Consider the following 19,114-nt stretch of genomic DNA (forward strand, 5'->3'; position numbering starts at 1 on the left):
TTTCATCATTTCCAAATCAATCGCAACAATTAAGTGAAACAACAACAACAACAACAACTTTTCCTCCTTCCTCTTCTTCCTCAGTCTCCCTCTCTCCAAGCCACCCTCCTCCTGTTTCCCTTTCATGTTTCTGCTCTCCTCATTTCATTCTCTTTCACTCCCCCATTCAACTCACTGACTGCTTTTCTTATGTCTCCTCTGCCCGCTCTTCGTTCTCCTCTGCTGCTTTCCAATCAAAAAGGCTTGTTCGCATCCCTCATCATACAAATCCTCATCATAAATCATTCAATTTAACTGACTCTGGCTCAGAATTCACTACTTCTCTTCTAAACCCTTTTGTTTTCGCCTCCAACAACCTCCATCCAGTGTCGATTGTTCGGTTTTCGGTTGATCAGCCTGAAAATGACTCAAAAAACGGAAATTTTGATTTGAATTGTTTTTCGGGTGTAATGCCAACTTCAATTATTTTCCACAGATTTTGGGATCAGCCACAACCAATACAGAAAACATTGTATTCGTGGATGATTGATCAAATGAAGAAGGCAAACAAAAAGAGCAATATTTGATTAATTCAAAGGTTAACAAGTGAAGCTGATCCGTTGGATTACGTTTATTCTTCATTTGATTCTTGTTTGTTGCACAGAAATAAAAAATATTTTCGTTTCATGGATTGTAATTTTAGGTTTATTTTCTCGTGAGGGAAAAACATTAACTTTTTAGCGTTTTAAGTTCATATGTATTTATCCTTCATTCGATGGATGCCTTCTTAATTTGAATTAACATTTTCCGTTTTGATTTTTCGTTCCATTATAAATTTTTATTTTAATTGAATTGATTAAAACATGACAACTGCATTGCATCAATCGCCATTCTTGATGTGCAATTATGTGGAAGGAATGTTTGTATCAATGTGGGATGAAATGATTGGTCCAAAACTGATAAAGGTAGGATTATTGTTGATTAGAAATAAAAGCTATTTATTTTATATTCTAATGAAGTTTTGGGATGGAAAACATGAAATTGATAATAGCATAAAAAACTATTTTGTAAAAAATTCTTTAAATTCACATCAACCAAAGTCGACTGCAACAAATACATTTGAAACAAAATTGAGCTTTTTAGCTGAACCATGTGTGCATTCTTGTTATTATATATTGTATCCTTTATACCCATGATGTAGATTGCGTTATATTAAGTTGTATGTTTTCGTGCAAGCAAAAAAAGAGATATATTCCACATTCTCTGTCAGTGATATTTCCAGGGTTTGATACTTTTGTTTACAACTTTTTTGACATAATTGATTTATTATATGAAGTGAATATCATGAAAGAGTAAAACAAGTTCTTCATGTTCTTGATGGTTGGATTCTTTCTTTGAGCAGAAGGCTGAAGAATCTTATACAGGTTTGCAATGAATACAATTGTTGAGAAGTGATATTTATGAAATTAAAACATAGAAATCTCCTTACTCATTGCAATACTTTGGAAATTTAGTTTCTAAAAAGGCATTTGAAGTTGAGGCAATCATGCGAGCTCATGAAAAACAACCTCAAATACAGTTTTGTCTATTTTTTTGTTGATTACGAAATGCCAACCTTTAATTATTATTGAAATCAATAAATTCAGAGATACATTTTTGTATGCTCCACCGACGGAATTTCATCCTTTGAACCAATTCGTTTCCAGGTGTGAACAAATATCACTGATGATCCAAGAAAGTCATCATAAAAATACAAAAAATATTTTTATTAATTCAGTTGATCATAAAAATATTGCTTGCATTAACACTTAATTTAATTCTATCCTTTTTGTTTTTAAGGCAATTTTTATGCACATTTTCCATATTAATAATTTATTTATTTATTTATTTATTTATTTACAAAAATATTAATATCTTTTTTTCAGTGCTGTATCATCTCATCTTCAGACATGCTATCATTCCATCGTCGTTGGGCAAGACAAGAAGACTGTTGATAAGGTTTGTTGAAAAAGTTTGGGAATATACAAAGTTGTGTTTCAAATGCCAAATAAATTGAGAGCATTCATTATAATTCGAATAAATTCATGTTTTATGCTCTCTTTTTTATTTTTTTTTTTAAACTTCAAAAAAATTTTCCTGTTTTTTGTGACTTATGTTTTCATTAACATTCCTAAAACCCTCATTTCTCCTCCCCTCTGACTTATTGATTATATCCTTTTCATTTTGGCTCATTCTTTTTTTTCATTTTCTTCTCTTCCTTTTCTTTCTTCTCTTCCCTCTCTTCCCTCTCTTTTCACACAGATGATCAACACTCTTCTTGTCTTCTCCCCTCAAGACATCGCTCTTTCCACTCGCCTTTCTGTCTTTCCAAACGAAATTTCTCTTTCTTCTTCTTCTTCTTCCTCTCTCTTTTTCACTGAACCTCCTCATTCCTTCCCTTCTTATGCTTCTTCATTGTTCCATCTGCAATCCATCAAAAATTCTGCAAATGAACAAAATTCTCCTTCTTTTTCCGTTACGTCTTTATCACCAACAGCTCCTTCACTTGCTTCTTTTTCTTTTTCTCCTTCTCCAAAAGTTTCATTTCAATCAACTTCCTCTTCCTCTTCCTCTTCTCTTTCTTCTTCCTCTTCAAATTCACAAGAAAAGAATGTTTCATTGGAAGGAATGCAAAAAGAAGAAGAACAAGGAAATGAAAGCACATTGAAAAATCCAATAGAATTATCAAATAACATTAAAGAAACGAAAGAAAAAGAAGCAGAAGCAGAAAAAGAAGAGAAAAAGGAAGAGAAAGAAGAGAAATCCACTTCAATTAGAGAGGAGGAAGAAGAAGAAAAACAAGAAGAAGAAAAGAAAGATAAAACAAAAGAGAAAGAGAAAGAGAAAGAAAACAATCAAAACGAAGACAATGAAGAGAATCACACAGAAAACCGAATAGAAACACGTACTTTAAGTGAAATCAGCGGCCAAAGTGTTGCTTCAACAGAAACTGATTCTTCTTCTTCCTCTTCCTCTTCCTCTTCTTCTTTTCCCTCTGAAAATGACCCATTTAATTCAAAAAATGATACTTCGCAGCAGTTTATTGCTGCTTCTGAAGAGGAAAAACGAAAATGGCTGGCGAATTTCGCGAGATTTGTACCTGGATTGGCTATTCAGGGGATTCCATCGGTATGTTGAAGAAGAAGAAGAAGAAGAAGAAGAAGAAGAAGATGGTTATGATGATGATGAATGTTTGATGAATGTTGGATGGATATTATGGAATGAGCTATTTGTGTTGAATGTGATGATTATGATTGTTGTTATTGAAGTTGTTAATGCAATCGTAATTATTAGTAAAATTTTCGTTTTTTGTTTTTGTTTTTGTTTTTGTTTATTCTCTTTAATATTCTTCACTAATTTTTTCTCATTTCTCTTTTATTTTCTTATTTCTCTTTTTCTTTTTCTTTTTCTCTTTCTCTTTCTTTCTCTTTCTCTCCATCTCCCTCTCCCCTTCTCTCTCCCCTTACCCCAGAGCCTCTCCCCCGACTGCGACTATGTCTATTTAGCCTCTGGCCATCCCCTCACTGTCATCGACATGGACAGACAGACAGTAAAACAGCACCCCGTCCCCCGCACATTCCGCGAGGCGTGTGACGAATACGATCTTGTGGTGGAGGATGAAGACCTGAAAAGAAGCAAAATCCTTCAGGAAAAACAAAACATGAACAAAAACCTGACTTTGCCTCTCCCGTCGTTCGAGTTTGATGTGCCAAAACTTTACGCTTCTGTTGAGAAAGCCGCAAAAATGACCAACGCAAGCGATTCAATCAAGTCCAACACGTCTTACATCACCGCCATCACCATCCTCACTGACCTCCCTTCCAAACAGCCCGTTTCAGCCGTCTCTTCTTCCTCTTCCTCTTCCTCCTCTTCTTCTCTCCCTTCCCTCTTCTCCCCAGTCACGCAGCCTTGCTCCATCATCGTCAACGCCCTCAGACAAATCATGGACATCCCACAACCCGCACCCAGGCTCTTGTCTGCTCTTCATCTTCGCTCTCTGCTTCTGAAGGAAGCACTGGGGGTGGCCCTCATTCACAGGGCAATTAGTGCGGAAGGAGAAGAGGAAAGGGCATTTGCGAGTCAGAAGCACGGGAGGAAGGGAGGGGTGGGAGGAGGAGGAGGAGAGAGAGGGGGAGGAGGGGGAGGGGGAGGAGGAAATGGAGGAGATGTGTTTGGGGAAAGAGGAGGAAGCGGAGAAGGAAGGGGAGCTTTTCCTATGAATACACAAGGTGCTGGTTCTTCTTCGTTGTCTTCTTCTTCTTCTTCTTCTTCCACCTCATCTTCCTCATCTTCCTCCTCTTTGACATCATCGCCTTCTCCTCTTTCCTTATCCACTTTGACATCTTCTTCTTCTTCTTCTCTTTCTTCTTCCTCTTCCTCATCTTCCTCCTCCTCTTCTTCTTCTCGCAGCTCCTCCATTGAAACGCCTTTAATCAAGCTGAATGCGAAGCTCTTTTTGAACTCGGACGATTTGAGGCTTCTGATTGCACTGGGCGATCGCTTCTTTCCTGGTCTGGCAGCGTCGTTTACGTCGAATGAGTATGAGAACCTGGCAGCGATTGAATATTATTGAGGAGAAGGGAAGAAGAGGAAGAGAAAGAAGAAGAGGAAGAGAAGGAAGAAGGAAGAAGGAAGAAGGAAGAAGAAGAAGAGAAAAAAAGAAGAAGAAGGAAAGAAGAAGAAGGAAAGAGGAGAAGGAAGAGAAGATATTCAGAAGAAAAAATTAAACTGAAATTGAAAATTTAATGAATGTTTATTGATAATTTCTTAAAAAAAATAGACATTAGAATATTTCATTTTCTGTTTTTTTCATTGTTTTTGTTTGAGTTTGTTAAAATTTGAGAGATTTGTTGAGATTTGCCAATCTTTCTGTTTTCTTATTTATTTATTTTTATTTGAAAAGTTGTTTGAATGAAGATTAAAATTGCATTGTTTTTATGAAAGTTTATGGATTTATTTATTCATTCATTTCGTTATATTTATATTTCTTTTCTTTTCTTCCCTTTTTCGTTATATTCATTTCAGCTGTTGATATTTGCTTCTCTTCACACTCAAAGAAAGCAAGACAGCTCGAGTTCTAATATCAAACACCAAAAAAAATTAAAAGAGAGAATTTTATGTTTTTTTTATTTCATTTTTGCTTCTTCTTTCGTTTTAACTTTTTTTCTTTTTGACATTTTTTGCTCATGAAACAAATAAAAAAACATTTTGAAATGTTCAATAATAAAGAAAAAAAGATATCAAAATATCTAAATAAATAATTTCTTCAACACATCCACACAAAAATCTCTTCTCCCCTTTCGACTTCATTTCTTCCATCTCTCATATCTTCTTCTCTCACACTCTCAACTCTTCAACTCATTAACCCATCAACCCATCAGCTCCTCCACCTCCTCCACCAGCTTCTCATCCGCCAGGCATTCGTCCAACGAAGGCAGCAAAATTGACACGGGCAGCTCTTCCTGCGGAATCTTCACAGGGCGCGGGGCATTTGAGTGTGAAGAGATGTATTCGGCAATCCAGCCAGCCGGAACAAGAGTTGGGTGGGGCAAAGAGAGCGTGTGATGATAGGAAGAAGAAGAAGCAAGGGGGGAGGTGGAAGGGCTGATGGAAAAGGGAGAGAAAGAGGAAGGCTGAGAAGAAGAAGAAGAAGGAGAAGGAGAAGACGATGATGAAGCTGTTATTGGTGACGTGGAGTGTCTGATGCCAGCAAGATAATCAACAGTGGCGCTGATGCAAGAAGTCAAAGGAATTGAGGAATCACTCTTCATTGACGATGAAGGAATAGCTGAGGAAGAAGGGGGAGAAGAAATTATAGAATTAGCAGCAATAGAAGAAGAAGAAGAAGAAGAAGAAGAAGAAGAAGGTGAAGGTGAAGGATAATACGAATGTGACGAAGAAGGTGGAAGAGAAGAAAAAGCATGAGGAGGATGAAGTGGCGGGGGAAGAGGAGGAAGAGGAGGAGGAGGAGAAGGCATCGCAATTGCTGAAGAGGATGACTGCATCATTGGCATTGGCATTAATTGTGGCGGCATTGAAGATGATGACAATGGAATTTTGTTCATTTGCTGATTAATGTGTTGTTGAGTGGCATTCACAGCTAACTGAGAAAAAGGGCTTGGATGAAAAAGCTGAGGCTGTGCAGTTGCGAAATGCTGCTGAGAAGCAGGCTGCATGGCCATTGTTGCAGTCATTGTTTGCATCTGCAACTGTGTTTGAGGCGGGCGTAACGAAGCAGGAAGTATTGGTGCAATCCCATTTCGCGAACGCTCATGAACATATGTCATTAGCTCTTTAAACAGCTGATCGCTTAATCGAATCTCATCTTTAAATTGAAACATTATTTTGTCTAATTCCATGCGCTCTTTCTTTTCTACAGTCTCGTGATATGTGGTTCTCAGAAGAAATGCCAGATAAGTTATATTTTTTTCACATAAATGAGGCCGTGCGCTCAGCAGGCTAACAAATGTCAAACACAAGTTCCGACGAGCTTCAAACAAAGAAACACCATTTCCTCGCTGCTGAGTGCCATTTTCGACGAGTACCTTGCAACATATATAGCCAAATGCACCAAAAGGAAATGAAGTCTGATCATAATTTGAAAGTCCAATTGCAGTCTGAACTTGAGTCTGAAGATCAAAGTCTAATTCGAACGAAGATTTACAAACAGCTATCCACTGTTCAGTCAAATTTGTATTTTGTGGCATTTGCGAGCTTGGAATTGGTAATCGCAGTCTTTTGGCTTCGGAAATGAGCGCAGATGAAATCGCTTCCGTAGATAAATGATTTTTATGGCACCACACTTGCCATTTAAAATAGTCGTTATGATCATCTTCATTCAACAAAGAAACCAGTTTGTCGTTTTTATTTAACTCAAAAAGATATTGTTTATTTATTTCACTATTTTCTGCTGTAGCTTTTGCGAAACGTTCGACTAATCGAGCAATTTCTTCGTTTTCTGGTGGCTCTATTGGATCAGCATTAAAAATCTGCTGACCTCGCAGTTGAGGAAATGAAAATTCCTTTGCATACATAAAATGATATTGAATAAAAAATTATTATGTGTTTGCTTTATGAAATTGGTTTAAAATTCGATAATTTCTGAAAAAAACAATGTTTTGTTCCAAACTTTTTCTGCAACTTTGCCATTAAAGTCTTTCATTCCCGTGTGAAAAGCAAAATAAAATTTTTTGAAAAATATCTGAAAGCAAAAAATGGATCATAATTCATAAAGCAAATAATGTCATCTCAAATACCTAAATTTTTCAATCTTTTTTTGGTATTCATTAACAAAAGGTAAACCGAAAACCGATTAAACACAATTTAGCATCACTCATTCAAATGGCAAATTTCAGAATTTTACAGAATAACAAATGAAAAAATTTCATTCAGCTTCAATTTCTATTATGAAAATAAGCACAATTGTCATGTAGTGCAAGTCTTGGTATTTCCGTTGCGCAACAGAAAAGAATAGATATCACTTTTTAATATGCTTACAAAATGCAATTGCAGCAAGTAATTGACAGACAAGAAAATATATAAAACTCACGCAATTATTTGCTTTATATTTTCTTTAAATTTTTTACCCCTTTTAATATTTCAAAAACAATAAGCGATAAAAAAATAAAAAATCAAAATTTTGATAGGTTGCATTTTAACATTTTTTTACATTGCAAGATTCAAAATGACAATGTTATTTATTCAGCTAAGAAAGAAATAGAAAGTTTGAATATTTTATTTTAAAATAAAATTTAAAAACGATGCATACATAAAACTTTTTTAATAAGATCATCAAGTGGCGCCAATTCTTCTTTCTGAACCAGTTTAAATTCAGTGATGAAGAACAGGAAATGCTTGAAGCATGTGTTCAAATGTGCCTCTTCGCCAAGCGAAATGATTTTTTCGAAATGGCAATGATAAATGTGAGCATAAACGCGGAACAATCTCTTAAATATGTTTTTCACAACGTCTTGGAAATTTCTCGGAAACGGAACTCCTGAGAATGTATTTGATGCATAAATAATGTTAAAAATAATATTTTAATTGCATGCAAACCTATTTTCGATGGGAACAGTGTTTCATCATCAAGCTGCGATTGAACCCATGTCATTAAAGCATCAACGTATTCAGGAGCTGACAATTTAACAGGCTTCTTGATTTTGACACCATCCGCCCAACGATATTCATGCGTTGGGCCTGCGCTCATAACTGGGCAAGTCTCGTTTGTGCAAAACTCCGTGATCGTTCCATACAGCATGTTTATCTGATTGAAAAAATCAAAAGTGTTCACAGCAAGCCATTCATTCAGATCCTCGCCTTCAGGCAAAGCAACAGCCTCTCGAAGATTACCGCTTCCAAGAGTCGTCTCAATATGCTTCAGCAAGTCTTGTTTGTGTGTGTCGTCTGCTGAAACATTTTTCTTTTTAATCATTGTTGCCTTGCTCGCAAAAAGAGCGAAACTCATTTTTTATTTTATTATCTTTATGCTTATGGCATAGATCAATTTAAGAATAAATTCAGAATAATTCTGTTGAGACTTAATCGTGAACAAAAAAATGTGTGGTTATCATAAAAAGCGAAATGTTTTCGTGTTATTTCAAATCCGTTTTTTTCTCTGGACTGATTATGTTTAGTTTTACATAAAAAATGTATTTTCATTTGAATGAAACAGACATTTTTTTCCTTAATCTTTATCACAGATTTTTTGAAAGATTGAACTTAACCAGCAAACCCTGCGTGACACACCAAATTCTGAAGTGATTTTTTTTTTTTTTTTGATTTTTGACAAAAGTGGTATATAACTATTCATCGACAAAAAGGTACCTATGTGTGTGATTATTTTTGAAATCATAACTTTTTTCGTAATGTTAATTTTTCAAAGGTTGGTTGTTATTGGAGAGATATTTTGCATTTTCATGTTAAAAGCATCACAACTATTTTCAAAACAAAATTTTTTGATTCAAACAATATGACGACGTCTTTCATAAGCCTTTTCTCTTTTCAGTGTTCTTTTGCAGATATTCAAGGAACTATTTTCATCCGAATTTTTTGAATGAATCATTACAATGTCAAAAATAATCACACATATATTATTCAATCTTATTTAAACAAAATTTTGAGAAATTAATAAATCGAAATTTTTTATCTAAAAAAACGATTTTTCATTGAAAGATTTGCATATTATGAAATAATAAGTGATTTTTTGAATTAAATGCAGTAATCGTATATGTGGAAAATGAATAAAATGAGGCAAAAATAAAGTTTATGTGATGAAAAAAGTGATAAAAACGGATGAAAATTGAAGTCATGAACATAGCCCGGGAAAGGTACAAAACCCGGGAATATCTAATGAAAAACTCAAAAAAGAAAAAGTGAGTTGAAGAATTTGATATTGAAAAAATCAAACATCTCCCTTTTGTTCTTCAACAGTGCTATATTTAACTTCTTTTTAAAATGATGAGATTATTGAATTAATTCAATAAAATGAATGAATCACAAAGTCATAATGTTTGCTTTTTTTTTTCAATTTGTCTTATTTTCCTTCGTCTTCAGAGCTTTCAAAAGTTTTAGCCACTGAAGAATTTAGAAAATAAAAATCAAAAGCTGAAAAAAGAATTTTTTTTCTTTCAAGAAAAGAGATTTCTCACAAAAGCATAATATCTTCTGGCTTTGTCTCTTCTTCTGCACTATATCGACTAACATCAACTTTGAGACAGGGAATGGATCCACAACATAATGGAAGACCGAATTTATTTAATAATGAGGAACAAGAAGAAATAGAAGAATGTGCCAAATCTCATTCACTTTCAACGGATTAAATAACATTCAAAGATATCAGTTATATATTTTGGTTTTTGTTTTGATATTTATATTAACTTTTTTGATGTCGTCTTTTCCGTCCGAGAATGTTTTGCAAAGAAAAACCCGAAACAAGGATGATAACAGCGAATTGACAGAAATTAATGAAAAATAGGCAAGACGGTTCATAAAAAGAAGCAATGCTCTTCAAACGGTGAAACCAAAATCCATTGATGTGAAAAGGTTGCTTGCATCTTCAACTGAAAACATTTCATCGTGGTTTTCATTGCTGGGGGAAACAATAAGAACAAACAAAATTTCCGCTGATATGATATTAAATATAGACGAAACAGGTGTCAGTTAATGTAAATCTGATGACAATTTCGTGGTCAAACGATCAGATCAAGAAGACACAATGTTACACTACAAACTTCCTCAGCCAAATGCAACATTGGTTTTCGGAGTTTTTGCAGATGGATCTTCTATTAATCCAGTGATGATTTGGCCTTCAAAAACTGTTCCAAAAGATCTTGCAGTAAAAAAATATAAACGATTAGTTATAGTGTCCAACTGAAGCGGGCGTAGAACAAAAAATGACTTCAAATAAATAATGATGAAAAACATTTGACCAACAGTTAACAAAAAAAGAATTGAATTACATGGATCTGAAGCATCGGTGCTTATTATTATGGATGGGCGTTCATCGAGGCTTTGCTCGCATGTTATTACACGGAATCGTGAACATTATATTGAAATAAGTATTCTTCCTTCGCACACCACACATTTGACACAACAGCTTAATAAGTATATGTTTGGTTAAATTAAAAAAGTCTGTATTCATTTTTTTTTTGCCTCCAACAGAAAGTGGAATATCGTCATATTGAAAAACTCTTGTGTCATCATTGGCAGATGTTTTGAGTGCTGCGTTGGAACCAAGAACTATAAAAAAAATCGTTCTATGCAAGTGGAATTGAGCCCTTCTATCCTTCCGTTGTTTTGGATCGATTACCCAATCAGTTGTCAAACGAAAAATTTTTTTCAATTAGTTCATCGGCCCGTGCTTCAAATGGAGTTTTAAACATGAAAGTTTTGACAAGTGATAATTTTGTTCAGGAGAACGAACAAAGTGAAGAAGGTTTGAAAATTTTCATGAAATTTTCATGAAATGAGTATTTTATTAATATTATTTTTAAATTTCGAGGAAAAGAAAAATGTGTATCCTGCACCTTGAAAGATAGTCTGCAAAAGCAAATGTCAATGAGAAAAGCAAACGTCGATAAATGTGATGGGAAAACAAAATAAAAGATTTCAGAACAAACTCATGAAGAAGAAATGGATGAATCTTCTTTGTTTTCAGGAGAAAAACAAAACAGAAAACAAGTGTTTGGAACAAAATGTAGAAAACTGTTTTATTTCAGCTGAAAGTGTCTTTTCTTTTCAAACAATTTTATTTTGCTACTTGTTTATAGAATTATTTTCTTTTTGTTCGATTATTTTCATATAGTCTCGTATCAGCGAATGTTTCTTTTCGATTGTGATTATATATGCTCGTTTCATTTGAAATCAAGAAAAACTTTTTTAAAAAACATTGAATGAACATTTTTTCAAATAAATAATTTTTTTTTTTATTTTTGTTAATTCAAAATAAAAAAGAAATCAGGAAGTGGAGTTAACAATTGAAAAACTTTTCAATTGATTGGGCATTCCCGGGTTTTGTCACTTTTTAGAGTTTTGTTTAAGACTTGATATTTGATCTGATTATTTCAGGTTTTGAATGCGAAAAAAATATGATTTTGTGATTTGTCAATTTCTTTCTCGAAAAACAAAAAACAATTATTATCTGAAAAAAAAAGATTGTTTCCAACAGATATAAGTTCCGTCTTCAATAAAAATATTTATTTTCCTCTTTTTTGATAATGGTTCATTGAAGCGTGATAATATCGTTTGCGAAACAAGACAAAATATTATATATGAAGAAAATAATAACAAATGAACAGACAATCAGATTATCCACATTATTCAAAGCACAATCTCCAGATTATTGTTCAATAATTGGGTCATTGAACAAAATTCACTGTCACAATTATTCTTATTATCGTGTCGAGCTACGAATGAACATTTGAAATGCTCTAATTGAATAATAACATAGAATTTGGAGAACAACACGAAAGAAAAATACGAGAATTACGAAAATGAGAATCATCATCACTGAAAAATATAATCGAGTTTAATATTTGAAATTATATCGAAACACAACAATAAGTGCAAATGCTTTCAAAACATAACGAAAATCGTGAGATAAAACAACTGAAATAAAATTTCTCATCATCATTTATCTCTGACTCCAAAACAAATCAACATGGAAATCAACAAAACACAAACAAGAAAACATTTTCATGGAAAGGTATTTCAGTTTCATTTATTGATTGAGAATTTTAAACATCTGTTATTTTGCCAAATCTTTCATTTTGTTCTCTCAATCTTTTTGTCAGTCTTTCTTTATTCACGCAAAAAATCTAATAAAATTTTCCAGAGCCATTGTTTTTTGTGAATAACCAAACTCAATTCATTATTTTCTTTCAAATGTATTTCATTTTTTCTTTTTTTGAGTTTTATATTTTGTTTCATTTTCCAAATGGAATCTTATTTCACAGATTTCTCTTTTGTCTGCTTTGTTATTCAACTGCATTAATTTTCTAGCTATTTTGTGAATCGAGGAAAATAAAATTTTTACGTCAATTTCTTTGTTCATTTCGATAATAAACTTTTTCTTTGTTGTTTCCATGATCTTTTTTTCGTAAAAAGAAAAAACTCTCTTTTGGATACAACCGTTCTATATTCTCTCAATTTTTTTTTTGTCTTTTTCAAAAAAAAATTAACATTTCTTTTGTCTTTTGACAAAGTTATGTTCTTGATAAACTGTGAATTTATAAAGACAAAATAAAAAAATAAAATAAAATAAAAATACCAATTGAGCAAATGAGAATTTTTGAAAAAAGATGAATACACACTGAAGCGTGATATCAATAACATAGAAAAAAGAAAAATCCACTTGCCATTAATCCTTCATTTCTTGTTCCTTGTCATCACTCTCTTCAATTCTTGATTTCCGTTTCCTCACAACAACAACAACAATCACAATCACCACAACAGCTGCCACAACAACAACAATCGGCACAACAATGGCTGCAATGATCCCTGCCTTCCTCTTTTTGTTTTGTTCTTTCAGTTTCTCTTGTCTCACTTTCACATACTTCTCATACACATCCTCAGCCTCTGATTCTGCATCTTTTGCTCCCTCCACCCACCCAACAGTGGAATCATCATAATCATTCGCAAACGCAAAGGCATCTTCTTGTTTGCAGAACTTGTCGAAGTCTGGGGCAATGATGAACAGAGAAGTTGTTTTTGAGCCAGCTGTGTTTGAGCTGTCGATCTCCAGGTTGTGTTCTGAAGGGAGTTTCAGATTCGATGTTGCCTTGGGCATCTCAATGAATATTGCTCCTGATTTCCCTTCTGGTGCTGAACACGACTTGAATGAACATTTGCTTGACCTTCCAATGGCCACTCTTGATTCTTTTGAACTGAGGGTGATATCCAACCCTGCTGCTGCTCCTTTCTCCGATTTCACTTCATTCATGTTCAATCCTTCGATTGACACCTTCGAAGATGAATTGCTCCCATCATTGATGCCGATTGCTGCTCCGTTTCGAACATTCACTTTGCTGATCTCCACAGTGCTCAATGACACCTCGCTGGCTCCAGAAAATGAAAATGGTGATGATGAGAATGACACAAATGAGGTTTCATCTGTGCATTTCACTGTGTCCATTTCCACACTTCCAGATGTCACACTCACAAGACTGCTTGCCAAGGGGTTGTCTCCATCAGCATTTGAATTCATTCCTTCTTGTGATTGTGATCCAATTCTGACAAATCGACATGTCGATATTTTCAATGATGTTGAATCATATCCTGCACTGATCAATGAGTCCCAATTCTTTTCTGTTGAAGAGAATTGGAATGCCAAAAACTTGAATTCCACAATTCTCTGGCAAGAAAAGAGAATTGATGAAACAGAGACATCACAATCAATGGAAACTTCTATATTTCCTTTTCCATTTTCGTTAACTCCTTCAATTGTTATTCCATAGTTGGTTGAGAAGATGATTCTTTCAGCCTTCACAGATTCTGCAGTTTTGATAATGTCAATGAAACATTTCCCACTCTTTTCCAAGAAATCATAAGCATCGAATATGCTGTTAATTGCTGAATTAACATTGATTCCATTCCCCTTCCCTCCATTCTTCACAAATGCCCTTATCATATAATCTGGTTTAGGGGGAGGAGGATCAAAATAAGTGCTTGCAAAATCATATTCAGTATAATTGGAATAATCATATCCAACAATAAACCAAGAGTTGTCTCTTCTTGTGTAAGCAGCTGCAAAAGAAGTTTTCATTGCATCAGCGATGTCTTTGAATAAATAAACTCCATTCCAAATACCAATGTTTAATCCAGTATTTCTCTTTATCCCATTTTTATTTGCAGAGCAATTCTGAAAAACAAGATTCTTCCCATTCGTTGGCCATCTCAGTTGAGATGCTGATCGTGCATTTGACAAATTCAAATAGATTCCACCAGATTCTCCATTTGTGCAACTGCATGAGGTGAAAGATGTCACGCCTCCATCTCCCACTGTGAATGTGCTTTCACTGTTATAGCTCGAAACGTAAAATGATCCTTCACTTTCTGTTTGACATTCAGTGAAAGTGCAGTTATTCAAAGTGACATCCACCACATTATCTCCATATATTTGAACAATAGGTTTGCCACTTGATATTTTTTTCAAAGTCACATTTGTAAATGAAACTGTATTTGAATATCTTATATAAAAAACTTTATCGTTAAATGAGACGCTTCGACTATCATCAACACACTCAACATTGTCCATATAAAAATCACCATGTTCCGAAAGCACAAGGTGATAATTCACCTTTTCATCATTTGTTGATGGCCGGATAAATTTGCAGTTTTTAATTGTCAGACTATCGCATCCGTAAATCAAGGCACTGTCATAGTAATATCCATCACTTAATGCTATTGGAAAATGGAATGCCAAGAACATGAATTCCACTTTCCTCAAACATGAAAATAAATACTGATCTGAATGCACATGACAATCTATCGAAACTATTGTATTCCCAGTTCCTTGGCTGTTTATTCCTTCAATTGAAATTCCATTGGTAACATTCAATATTATGGCCTCAACTTCCATTGAAATGTCCGTTTCAACAATGTCAATGAAACATTTTACACTTTTTTCCAAATAGTCATATGCTTCTGTTATTCTGCCCATAGCTGATTCCACATCCATTCCATTTCCTTTTCCTCCATTTTTCACAAACACTCTTGTCATATTGTCTGGTCTTGGAGGAAGAGGATCAAAAAATGTGCTTACGAAATCAAATTCTTCTTCATTGCTATACTCGTATCCAACGACATTCCATTTATTGCATATTCGAGTGTAATCAGCTGCAAAACTATCCGTCATTGCATCTGCAATATCTTTGAATAAAGTATCATTTCTCATTTCAATATATAATCCAGTGTTTCTTTTTGACTCTCCTTCTCCACAAAAGCAATCCTGAAACACCAAATTCGTTCCATCTTTTGGCCATTTCAGCTGTGATGCTGATGCAATGTTTAACATTCTCAAAAAGATTCCACCAGATTTGCCATCAGAACAACTGCATGACGTGAAAGAAGTCACACATCCATTCCCAACTGTGAACGTGGACTCATTATAGATGCTACTCACAAAAAACACTTCATTTCCACCTGTTTTGCAATCCGTGAAAGAACTGCCGTTTAACGTTGTATGAAAACCATGAATGGAAACGATGGAGTTATCACTTGATATTTTCTTCAAACTCACGTTCGTCAATGTAACTGTATTTAAATTCTCTACAATAATAATACCATTAAATGTGACGGTATTACTGTCATCCACGCACTCCACACTATCCATAAATAAATTTTCAAAATTCATTCTCACAAGACAGTAATCCGCAGTGCCAGCTTTTGTTGATGGTCGAATAAATTTGCAGAATTTAATAGTCAACATCGAGTTGTTTCCAAAAATAAATTGATCTATTGTGTTTCTTGAGTCATTTTCTTTGTAAGATGTTATTGGTAAATGGAATGCCAAATATTTGAATTCCATTATTCCAGAGCAAAAAAATAAATTTCCACTCACATTTTCATCGCATTCAACAGAAACCATTGTGTTTCCTTTTCCATCGCTGTTTACTCCTTCAATGGTCAAACCTCTGCTGAATGTTATTGCCTGAACTTTGAATGCAGCTGCATCATTGACAACATAGATCTTGCATGCTTGATTATATCCAAGAAGATCATATGCACTTTTCAATGATTTCATTTCCTGACCGATTGATGTGCCAGTGTTGGTGTCACTTCCACTTTGCTTCACGTAAACTTCATAAATTGCTTCAGCACTCACTGCTTGGAAAATAGATAATGCGAAAGTCAGAATGACAAAGAGCATTCTTTTTGTTGTTTTTCGATCAGGATCACAATTGATCGATTTTTGTTTAATACAAATGCATATCAGATTCATTCAAAGATTTGGTTCCAACGGGTGAATATTTGAAATGGAAAGGAATAATCACAAACATATTCAAATATCAATGACTTCCGTCAATCGTTTTTTTGAAGAAAAAAACGGAAAAAAAATAAATAATACATACATCAAGTTAGCGCCCATAACATATTTTCGTTGAAGGTTTTGCCATTTCGTTTTGTTTCCAACGTAAATCAAAAGAAAAAAAGATATAATTCCTTAATAATGTTTTCGATGACTAATCACATATTTTCAGACGCGAATAACAACTTTCCCATAATTAATTCTTTTTTTATTGTTGATGAAAGAAATAATAATTCACTTTCAATTTTCTTTTCTTCATCATGGAAAATTTTTAAAGAATTCGAATAGAAATGCAAGAATAATTTTTGATAAACCTTATGAAAAATTCAATCATAAATTTCTTAAAAGAAATTAAATAATCAATCATTATTAGATTTTCAAATCTAACATTTTTAAAACTGCAGTGAGGGAAACTCAAAATAACAACAATGACTTAGGAAGAGTTTTTGAAAGATAATGAAGTTAAAAAAGTTTTTGTTACGAAAAAGCGTCAGTTTATGATAGTCATTTCGGAACTTCATTCCAATGTCAAGCTTCAAAGACTTGGACAGCACAGCGAATTTTAATAGACACCAACGCATCCATTTTTTTTTGAAGCAGAGAAGAATGAGGAACTTATTGCAGTCATTTGCTTCAGTTAAGTTGTTGGGAGATGAATCTCAAGATAATTGATGTATTGTAGTTTATTCAAAAGAAATACTGGCAACTGATACTTATTGCAAAATATCTGCTGCTTTCAATTCGTTCAATTGCCTTATTCTTATGTTTTTTTGAAGGAATTGAATGGCAAAGAAACGAATTTGAAAGAAGTCTAAAAAGAGACAAAGGATGAAGAGGAATGAGAATTTGAGGGGAATGATGTGTTGAACTCAGGAAATGTTTTGAAAGACGGGATATACCAGATGACGAAAGACACAATCATGATGAAGAGGGATTTCTCATTGTATCATGAAAAATACATCTTCTTTGGGAGCCTATCTGTTTTCGTTTCAGTGAAAAATAATGGAAAGAGAATAATTCTGATAGAACTTAGGAATGAAAAGAAGAAGAGAATGTCATGGCTCATTCGATTTCTCTTTCAAAGAAACAGAGAAGAACAAGGCATCACAATCGAAAAAACAAATTGGAGTGTTGATCAGTCATTTCCTTCAGCTTTTGATATCCTCATTAAGAGATCTATGTATTCCAAATGGAATGTTTGTGATGTTTCAGAAACAGAATTGGAAATTCTTTTTTGGTTGTTTAATCTGCCTCAATTGAACAGAAAATAGATGCAATCTTTCCAACAAATCTCTCAAAATGGTGATCATTTTTCATTGTTATATTGTTTTTCCTTCTTCATTTTTGATATCTTTTGTTGAACTTCAAAGACAACAAGATTTCATTCAAAATTCTTCTTTGAAAATGATCTTTTTCAGTCTCATTGTTTATTAACAGGATGTTGATTTCTTTTCACATTTCCTTTTTGGATGTCAAACTGTCTCTTTTTCAAATTCGAATTTTATTTGTTTCTGATGAATAACTGTTTTGGGGGGAATTCACGATGATGATGAGTGTTTGTTAAAAATATAATAAAATTAATATTTTGTCAGAATGAAAATGAAATGATAATTTTGTCAGTGCTTTTATCAAAAAGGCTTCAAATGTTGATGTGTGTGCAGAATAGTTTTTTTGAATGAAAATTGTATTTGCACATGGTGAATATCATTCTGAGAAAAAGAAACCAAAAATTCAAATAAAGCCATTGAGATGCTCATTTCAATGTTTATTTCTCGCTTTTGATGCTCTCTTTTATGTTTTCTCCATTTTTCTCTCATTATTATTTTTCTTTCCTTTTTCCTTTCTTTTTTTTATTCTTCCTCATCCCCCAGCTTCACCGAATTGATCCCCATCCCGATCTGCCCTCCCTGATACGTCCCTCTCTTCAGCTTCGTCTTCGCTGCCCTGAATCCTTTTCCCCGAGTCTGCAGCAGCTTCTCCGACGCCTTCTTGCCCCACGCCTCGCCTTTCATCTCGAAGCTGTTGTCCGCCAGCCGCGGGTCAGTAATCACATACTTGGACGGATCGACACGGCGGAAGGGGGTGTGGCGAGAGGGAGAGGGAGAGGGAGAAGGAGAAGGAGAGGGAGAAGGGGAAGGAGAAGAGGAAGGAGAAGGAGATGACTCGTTATTGTTGGATGGGGATGAACTGGGAGCATGATTTGCGTTTGATGTTATTTTGTTGTTGTTCTTCTTTTCTGAAAAAGAGGAAGAAGATTCTGATTCAGAATCAGAAGAATCAGAGGAAGAATCAGGGGAAGATGAATCAGAGGAGGAGGAAGAAGAAGAATCAGAACTTTCTTCTTTCTTTGCAGAAATTGCTGGTTGAGTTTGCTTCGCCTTCTCGTTTGCATTCACTTTTTTGGCTGTTTCTTTTGCTTCTTCTTTCTTTTCTGGTTTGGCTGAAGAAGAAGAAGAGGAGGAGGAAGAAGAAGAAGAAAAAGATGTTGAGGCGGAATGAAAATGGTGAGAGAAGGAGACGAAGCGGAAGAGCGGACTGGCAGAACAGCTGCTGGAGAATGACAAGTTCATC

The 19,114-nt window shown here is 34.3% G+C and overlaps 5 protein-coding genes across 5 annotated transcripts; 1 reads left to right on the plus strand and 4 right to left on the minus strand.

The window, feature by feature from the left end:
• The first annotated feature begins 808 nt into the window (after window positions 1–808).
• On the plus strand, window positions 809–5,118 carry MONOS_4919 (putative guanine nucleotide exchange protein C9orf72). Its single transcript, XM_067875028.1, has 9 exons — window positions 809–944; window positions 999–1,131; window positions 1,181–1,262; window positions 1,316–1,403; window positions 1,457–1,557; window positions 1,626–1,685; window positions 1,905–1,977; window positions 2,281–3,147; window positions 3,491–5,118. Exons 1-9 carry the CDS (start codon window positions 843–845, stop codon window positions 4,589–4,591), a joined length of 2,607 nt encoding a protein of 868 aa, XP_067720391.1. The 5' UTR covers window positions 809–842; the 3' UTR covers window positions 4,592–5,118.
• An 11-nt stretch (window positions 5,119–5,129) lies between these two features.
• On the minus strand, window positions 5,130–7,052 carry MONOS_4918 (uncharacterized protein; the record flags this gene model as incomplete). The annotated part of the gene is made up of 1 exon (XM_067875027.1): window positions 5,130–7,052. The coding sequence occupies one exon, from the start codon at window positions 7,050–7,052 to the stop codon at window positions 5,388–5,390; it is 1,665 nt and encodes a 554-aa protein (XP_067720392.1). The 3' UTR covers window positions 5,130–5,387.
• A 111-nt stretch (window positions 7,053–7,163) lies between these two features.
• On the minus strand, window positions 7,164–8,507 carry MONOS_4917 (putative MOB kinase activator 1A). Its single transcript, XM_067875026.1, has 3 exons — window positions 8,074–8,507; window positions 7,787–8,014; window positions 7,164–7,723 (listed from the first exon to the last, which is right to left on the minus strand). Exons 1-3 carry the CDS (start codon window positions 8,480–8,482, stop codon window positions 7,716–7,718), a joined length of 645 nt encoding a protein of 214 aa, XP_067720393.1. The 5' UTR covers window positions 8,483–8,507; the 3' UTR covers window positions 7,164–7,715.
• A 4,201-nt stretch (window positions 8,508–12,708) lies between these two features.
• On the minus strand, window positions 12,709–16,384 carry MONOS_4916 (uncharacterized protein; the record flags this gene model as incomplete). Its single annotated transcript, XM_067875025.1, has 1 exon — window positions 12,709–16,384. The coding sequence occupies one exon, from the start codon at window positions 16,382–16,384 to the stop codon at window positions 12,875–12,877; it is 3,510 nt and encodes a 1,169-aa protein (XP_067720394.1). The 3' UTR covers window positions 12,709–12,874.
• A 1,659-nt stretch (window positions 16,385–18,043) lies between these two features.
• On the minus strand, window positions 18,044–19,113 carry MONOS_4915 (putative nucleolin; the record flags this gene model as incomplete). The annotated part of the gene is made up of 1 exon (XM_067875024.1): window positions 18,044–19,113. One exon carries the CDS (start codon window positions 19,111–19,113, stop codon window positions 18,394–18,396), a length of 720 nt encoding a protein of 239 aa, XP_067720395.1. The 3' UTR covers window positions 18,044–18,393.
• Window position 19,114: the final 1 nt, after the last annotated feature.

Source organism: Monocercomonoides exilis (genome assembly GCF_001643675.1).
Source record: "Monocercomonoides exilis strain PA203 chromosome Unknown scaffold54-601524, whole genome shotgun sequence".
Lineage (NCBI taxonomy): Eukaryota > Preaxostyla > Oxymonadida > Polymastigidae > Monocercomonoides > Monocercomonoides exilis.